Genomic DNA, 8,392 nt, shown 5'->3' on the forward strand with positions numbered 1-8,392 from the left:
ATACTTTCAAAATACTCCCCGAACATTTTTTCCCCCAAGCAATACATAATTTGTATGACTTTGCAAATTCATTAAATGTTATGATGATTTCTTGTCGCTTTTTCCAACTACAAAAAAAGAAAATAGCACTTGAAATTATAACACATTTAAAAGTTGTTTTTGTCAGATTGTCGGTTCCGTGGAAGGCTCTGGTGTCGATCCGGGGGGGGGGGAGGGTTGATGGGGGATATATCCCTCTACTTTTTGAGGTGGGGTATGGCCTGTATTATTATCCTCCAGTTTTTGGAGGTCGAGCAATAACAAAATTAATAATCTCCTGCTCCTATCTCTCATGTAGGCCCTACATTACATTATCTTAAAACTACTTCAAACTAAAACATGATTTTAATACATCAAATTTCAAAAAGTCCCTCCCACACCCACCCCCCACTCAGTCACTCCACTCCCTCACTGGGTAACCCCAAGGCCACTGATCAGTGATCTCTCAGCTCCCCCTTTAAAAAATGCTCCATAGCACTGTGTCTCGACCCAAAACGTCACCTATTCCATAGATGCTGCCACACCCACTGAGTTTCTCCAGCATTTTTATCTACCTTATTAGGTAGTGTATTTCACGTTTTTCCTCGTGTCACTTTTTTTTACCATCTCCTTATATCTACCCCATTTGGTTATTAACTCTTTCACCACTAGAACATTTCTGCTCTTTGCCTAGGACTAACACATTTAAAAGTTGTTTTTGTCCAGATTGGTCGGTTCCGTGGAAGGGCTCCTGGTGTCCGATCGTGGGGGGGGGGGGGGGGGGGGAGGGGTGATTGGGGGTATATCCCCTTCAACTGAATTCTTTCTGAGAGCTATCTTCTCCCACACCTGGCTCCATTTGCCCTTCATAGAAACATAGATACCACCGCTTGGTATGCACTTTGTCATATTCCTTGTGACAAAGAAGTGAGACCATTCAGCCCATCGAGCCTATATCAGCTGGAGACCAATCCCATTTCCCCAATGACCTGTTCTCGCCCCATTCTGATCAATTCAACCACCCACGCGCAAGGGGCAATTTACAGAGTTGGCCAATTAACCGACCAAACCGCATGTTTTTTATAGACAATAGGTGCAGGAGTAGACCATTCGGCCCTTCGAGCCTGCACCGCCATTCAATATGATCATGGCTGATCATCCAACTCAGTATCCCGTACCTGCCTTCTCTCCATACCCTCTGATCATCTTAGCCACAAGGGCCACATCCAACTCCCTCTTAAATATAGCCAATGAACTGGCCTCAACTACCCTCTGTGGCAGAGAGTTCCAGAGATTCACCACTCTCTGTGTGAAAAAAGTTTTTCTCATCTCGGTTTTAAAGGATTTCCCCCTTATCCTTAAGCTGTGCCCCTTGTCCTGGACTTCCCCAACATCGGGAACAATCTTCCTGCATCTAGCCTATCCAACCCCATAAGAATTTTGTAAGTTTCTATAAGATCCCCTGTCAATCTCCTAAATTCTAGAGAGTATAAACCAAGTCTATCCAGTCTTTCTTCATAAGACAGTCCTGACATCCCAGGAATCAGTCTGGTGAACCTTCTCTGCACTCCCTCTATGGCAAGAATGTCCTTCCTCAGATTTGGAGACCAAAACTGTACGCAATACTCCAGGTGTGGTCTCACCAAGACCCTGTACAACTGCAGTAGAACCTCCCAGCTCCTATACTCAAATCCTTTAGCTATGAAAGCTAAGATACCATTCGCTTTCTTCACTGCCTGCTGCACCTGTAGGCCTACTTTCAATGACTGGTGTACCATGACACCCAGGTCTCGCTGCATCTCCCCTTTTCCTAATCGGCCACCATTTAGATAATAATCTGCTTTCCTGTTTTTGCCACCAAAATGGATAACCTCACATTTATCCACATTATACTGCATCTGCCAAACATTTGCCCACTCACCCAGCCTATCCAAGTCACCTTGCAGTCTCCTAGCATCCTCCTCACAGCTAACACTGCCCCCCAGCTTAGTGTCATCCGCAAACCTGGAGATATTGCCTTCAATTCCCTCATCTAGATCATTAATATATATTGTAAATAGCTGGGATCCCAGCACTGAGCCTTGCGGTACCCCACTAGTCACTGCCCGCCATTGTGAAAAGGACCCGTTTACTCCTACTCTTTGCTTCCAGTTTGCCAGCCACTTCTCTATCCACATCAATACTGAACTCCCAATACTGTGTGCTTTAAGTTTGTATACTAATCTCTTATGTGGTACCTTGTCGAAAGCCTTCTGGAAGTCCAGATACAACACATCCACTGGTTCTCCCCTATCCACGCTACTAGTTACATCCTTGAAAAATTCTATAAGATTCGTCAGACATGATTTACCTTTCGTAAATCCATGCTGACTTTGTCCAATGATTTCACCACTTTCCAAATGTGCTGCTATCCCATCTTTAATAACTGACTCTAGCAGTTTCCCCACTACCGATGTTAGACTAACTGGTCTGTAATTCCCCGTTTTCTCTCTCCCTCCGTTCTAAAAATGTGGGGTTATGTTTGCTACCCGCCAATCCTCAGGAACTACTCCAGAACCTAAAGAGTTTTGAAAGATTATTACTAATGCATCCACTATTTCTGGAGCTACTTCCTTAAGTACTCTGGGATGCAGCCTATCTGGCCCTGGGGATTTACCGGCCTTTAATCCATTCAATTTACCCAACACCACTTCCCGGCTAACCTGGATTTCACTCAATTCCTCCAACTCCTTTGACCCGCGGTCCCCTGCTATTTCTGGCAGATTATTTATGTCTTCCCTAGTGAAGACGGAAGCAAAGTAGTTATTCAATTGGTCTGCCATATCCTTGTTCCCCATGATCAACTCACCTGTTTCTGACTGCAAGGGACCTACATTTGTTTTAACTAATCTCTTTCTTTTCACATATCTATAAAAACTTTTGCAGTCAGTTTTTATGTTCCCTGCCAGTTTCCTTTCATAATCTATTTTTCCTTTCCTAATTAAGCCCTTTGGCCTCCTCTGCTGGTCTCTGAATTTCTCCCAGTCCTCTGGTATGCTGCTTTTTCTGGCTAATTTGTACGCATCATCCTTCGCTTTGATACTATCCCTGATTTCCCTTGTTATCCACGGATGCACTACCTTCCCTGATTTATTCTTTTGCCAAACTGGGATGAACAATTTTTGTAGTTCATCCATGCAGTCTTCAAATGCCTTCCATTGCATATCCACCCTCAACCCTTTTAGAATTAATTGCCAGTCAATCTTGGCCAATTCACGTCTCATACCCTCAAAGTTACCTTTCTTTAAGTTCAGAACCATTGTTTCTGAATTACCAATGTCACTCTCCATCCTAATGAAGAACTCAACCATATTATGGTCACTCTTGCCCAAGGGGGCACGTATAACAAGACTGCTAACTAACCCTTCCTCACCCTCTCATTTGGTTTCACCCATCACCTACCAACCTGGCTCAGCCCTCCTTCCTATTTCTATAAGATAGACACAAAAATCTGGAGTAACTCAGCGGGAAAGGCATCATCTCTGGAGAGAAGGAATAGATGATGTTTCGGGTCGAGTACTATTTTTATATACTGGTTAGCTTCCCTCTGCATTTTCAGTCCTGGTGCAGGGTCTTAACCCAATATGTTAACCATTCCTTTGCCTCAATGGGTGTTGTTTGACCCATTGAGTTCTTCTAGCAGGTTTTTCTTTTGCTCGAGATTCCAACATCCGAAGTCTCTTGCATCTTCACACTAATATTCTCAGTGTCTTTCTGAACCTATGCCATCTGCATTCTTGCAGCATGTCTACGTCCTCTTTCTCGCTATTTCTATAAAATGGGATGGGGTTTTACCTTTCCTTTGACTCCAAATAGATATAATGTACTATTGTAAATTGTTCTGCCATGAACTGAGAAAACTCCAAATTAGTGTATTGGATAAATGTTTGTGAATTTATGGACCCCTCAGTCAGGATTTTAGCTTGGATGTTTTAGATTTTTCCCCCCAATGGCAATAACAAGACGACAATACATTCCCAAGTCAGAATGACATGATGTGGTGGAGAAATTGAAGCTGCTCACATGCTCATTGCCCTTGTCCTTCCAAATGTTACTTCTGATCAAGCTGCCAGTCTCCCACCAACAAATCCTTCACTTCTATCTGCCAACTTAGCTGTTATTTCCAAGAGCAACTGTTTAAAGAACTATAGATAAGGTTCTAGAATTCAATGCCTGTCTCTCTACAATAAGGTAAATATATTTGGTGTTCTTTGTTATGACAGTTATTAACACAGTCCTTCTTGTGGTTGCAAATAAAACATTACAACCCAAATTCCAAATCCAGTAGACATGCTTTTAATTCATCATCATATTTGAGCGCCCTGGAGAGGAAAAGACTACAAAAAGTAGTAAACACTGCCCAGTCCATCATCGGCTCTGACCTTCCTTCCATCGAGGGGATTTATCGCAGTCGCTGCCTCAAAATGGCTGGCAGTATCATCAAAGACCCACACCATCCTGGCCACACACTCATCTCCCTGCTACCTTCAGGTAGAAGGTACAGGAGCCTGAAGACTGCAACAACCAGGTTCAGGAATAGCTACTTCCCCACAGCCATCAGGCTATTAAACCTGGCTCGGACAAAACACTGATTATTAATAACCACTTTCTGTTATTTGCACTTTACCAGTTTATTTATTCATGTGTGTATATATTTATATCATGGTATATGGACACATTTATCTGTTTTGTAGTAAATGCCTACTATTTTCTGTGTGCTTAAGCAAAGCAAGAATTTCATTGTCCTATACAGGGACACATGAAATAAACTCACTTAAACTTGAACGAACTTGTAAATTGGTCAAGACTCGCCATTCTCTAATTCTCTTCTAGTACCATTTCCCACCTGTCTTATGTCATAACCTAATCAGTAAGGATTCACAACAATATCAAAACTGAATAAAGTGGCTGTGAATGTTATAGATAAGTGATTTCAAAGTTATACAGGCTATTGTTTCAAATTAGCCAATTAATACAGTGAGACACTGAGAATATATTTGTAAGACTTTAACATTATGCTTGTATTTTAGGAAGGAAGAGGAATTAAATTTATTCACAATTGAACATGATGTGAATGTTCTACAAAAAAGGTTGATGAGGATGACTAGTTTGAGAGAAAAGAAAAATCAGCTCATTTCCCTTCAACTGCAAATCATATTCTGTTTACTGGAAAGAATGAGAGCTACCACTGAACCTATATCCTCAAATCAATAAGATTAAAATCATTGTGCTATTGAGTACACTTAGTAATGAAATAATCTTAGTATTTATTACGAGCTTAATGAAAGCCAAGATTTTTTTACGACTATACAGTACATCCTCAGCTGTCCATCTGCTCCAGCATACAGTACTCTTGATAGCTTTATCTATATACTAAAGTTTTAAGATTCATAATTATTCCCATGATTCATAGAAAAGTACAGAGTCATCTGGTGCAACCACGCCTCATCCTTAGCAATGTTATTGAACATAAATTCTGCATATAAATCGTCTTTAAATAATCTAATCAAACTATTTATTTGCAATGTTAGTAGCCTAGTTATAAAACACAAGGATTAATGAAAAGCACCCATTGTTGCAGAACAAAATGATTCCTGTGATTTAGTTAACCTGTGAAAACAACCTGGTTAGAAAAGGCACAATCTAATAATGGAGATTGCTGCGGCATTGATCAGCAAAGCTCTCCAAAATTGTAGTAGCTGTGCAAAATTAAATTTAGAACGTAAATAAAAAATACAGGACAAAAATAACCTAATAAAGCCATTCATATCCTTTAAGTAAAGTTGTACACTCTAGCAATCTGTCAGTTGTATCTTCATATGAATTAAATTATTTTCTTGTTACTATATATACTGGGAAAAGTATATTAAAATAAGATAAATCTTAGAAAATGGACTGAATCTTGCTTTCTACAGACAGGATGTATGAACAAATAATGATGAACAGATGCCGGTATACCAGAACCAAACACAGTCAGTCAATGAGGGAAAAATATGTACAAATCCAGAATCAACAAACTTACCCCCGGGTAGGCGAAATTTACCCCCTGGTAAATATCTGAGACATTTCAATTTCAATCACATCACATCACATTTCAATCACATAGCAAAATTTAGCTGCTTTACTGAGGGGCATTTCCAGTTGCATTTTGGGAGTGGGCAGGGGGAGATGAGTGAGAATCAAACACTTCACTTTCAGCGAGACCCAAACAAATCATTTTGATTGCATGGCTTCTCCCGATACCTTGAATATTGATGGTTTAGTATTGGAGGTCATATAGGCAGATATACCCTTGATACTTGACAAGTTTTTGAAATTGGTAGATTATGGAACAGAATTGGTGATATTCCTGATGGGCAGATATATGGTGCAGATATATATCACACACAGGATTTTTTTTTAAATTGAAGTCTTTTGTGAGCCCTCATACTATCAATTTATTCCCCAACGTCTGCTAGAGAGTTGAAACCCGTAATTATTAATTTTAATTACATTCTAATCAAATATATTTGGACAAATGCTTGAAAGCACAATTTCTCAAATTTTAAACTGGTTTAGTTAAACAATCATCACTTGGAAGTTGATGTGTGGAATACTACATGTGATTGATATACAGTGCAGTTCACATACTAATGCTCTTGCGAAAAAGACACTTAATCTCAATCACATGGCAAATTGCATCTAAATTCTAAAACCAAAGACAATCATAGATTAGGATTTAAATGCAGTTTACACAAGTCTGAAGGTGGTTGTAACCAGGAATGTACTGGCATGGTAGAGGCAGCTACGCTCATATTTAAGATTTATGGGCCAAGTGCTGCACACTCAGGAGTGTATGAGTACAGAAGGGGCTGTGAACGCATCCTTGCAGGGCACTAGTGTGGAGAATTATCATTATGGATGATTTGTCACCTATCCTCACTGATTGTGATCTGTTGGTGAGGAGGTCGAGGATCCAGTTGCAGAGACTGGTAGCAACAAGTCTCACAGTCTTCTGACTTTTGGAGACTCCTGGATGTGAGGGCTGGTCTGTAGAACTCGAGGGTCTTAGAGTGATGTGATTGAAACATTTATTCAGGCTTTCTCCTCCACGCCCACTCTCCCTTGGGTCTCAGTAAATGAGCTTGTCGATAATTTCAATGTGAAAATTACAAATATTATTTATGCCATTGCACCCACGAAGGTGAAAGTGGTCCCTGGCAAAAAGAAGTCTCCATGGAGAAACGCCACGTTGGTAAAAATTGAAAAAAGAGTGTCGGAAAGCTGAACATAGGTGGCTGAAAACAAATCTCCAGGTTCACTATTACATCTATAAAGAAAGATATGAATCTACAACTTGGAACTGAGAAATGCAAGGCAATCCTTCTTCTCTGACATCATTGCCAAAAACAATAATAATGCACGGGCCTTGTTTACTACTATCGACAGGCTAACAAACCCTCCTGTGTCAGTAGCCCCTGAACTGCTTTCCACAAGGGCCTGTAATGAATTTGCCTCCTTCTTCACTGACAAAATTCAGAAAATTAGGCAAGCAGTCAGTGCCTCCACATCAGGTGCAGGACATGTGTTGTCCATGTGTCCACTTATAATCAATTCAAATACCATGACACAATTTTATGTTATCTATATCACTAAAAGTCTGTTCTTGACCGGTTTTGGCCATCTGTGCTGCGATTTCCGAGAGAACGCCGCCACCTACGGTCGTCATTTTTTGGCCACCTCGCTCAGAGCCCCCCTCCGCCGTATGTGTACCGAGGGTTTTTCCCGTCGATGAAAAATGATAGAGATATTAATGATTTTACAAAATACCCCATTCTCTCTGCTGCCCCTGCTGGCGGCAGGGGGGAGGGACTATAAAACCAGGAAGTGGTGTGCCTCAATCAGTGTCTGCAAGCTGGAGGAAGGCAGAGGGTCACGTTTCTCTGAGCTGTGAATAACACTGAACACATGTCTACTCAAATGTAAGTGTCCTTAGTGGTTTTAAAACGCTTGCAGAATGTGTCTATTGGTTCTAAAATGTTTGCAAAAAGTGTTTATTGGTTCTAAAATGTTTGCAAACAGTGTCTCTTTTGGTTCTACAATGCTTCCAGAATGTGTCTTTTTTGGTTCTAAAATGATTTTTAGGTTCTCCCCGCCTTTCCTCTCCCCCTCCCTCTCCCCTCCCCCATCTCCTCCCCCCCCCCTCTCTCCTCCTCTCCTCTCCCCCTCTCCTCTCCCCCCTCCCCCCCCCCTCTCTCCCCCCCCTTCCTCCCCCCTCTCCCTCCTCTCTGCTCCTCTCTCTCCCCCCCCTCTCTCTCTCTCTCTCTCCCCCCCTCTCTCTCCCCTCTCTCTCTCT

The 8,392-nt window shown here is 41.4% G+C and overlaps 1 protein-coding gene across 1 annotated transcript in view; it reads left to right on the forward strand.

Moving 5' to 3' along the window:
- The window catches only part of LOC129697008 (uncharacterized), a 52,205-nt gene extending 45,687 nt beyond the window's left edge, over window positions 1–6,518 (forward strand). The window contains exon 8 of the mRNA XM_055635192.1: window positions 5,088–6,518. Coding sequence (XP_055491167.1) covers window positions 5,088–5,271 — 184 coding nt within the window. The 3' untranslated portion in view covers window positions 5,272–6,518. The remainder of the gene's footprint in view (window positions 1–5,087) is intronic.
- Window positions 6,519–8,392: the final 1,874 nt, after the last annotated feature.

This window comes from Leucoraja erinacea, chromosome 5, assembly GCF_028641065.1.
Source record: "Leucoraja erinacea ecotype New England chromosome 5, Leri_hhj_1, whole genome shotgun sequence".
In the NCBI taxonomy this organism is placed as follows: Eukaryota; Metazoa; Chordata; class Chondrichthyes; order Rajiformes; family Rajidae; genus Leucoraja; species Leucoraja erinaceus.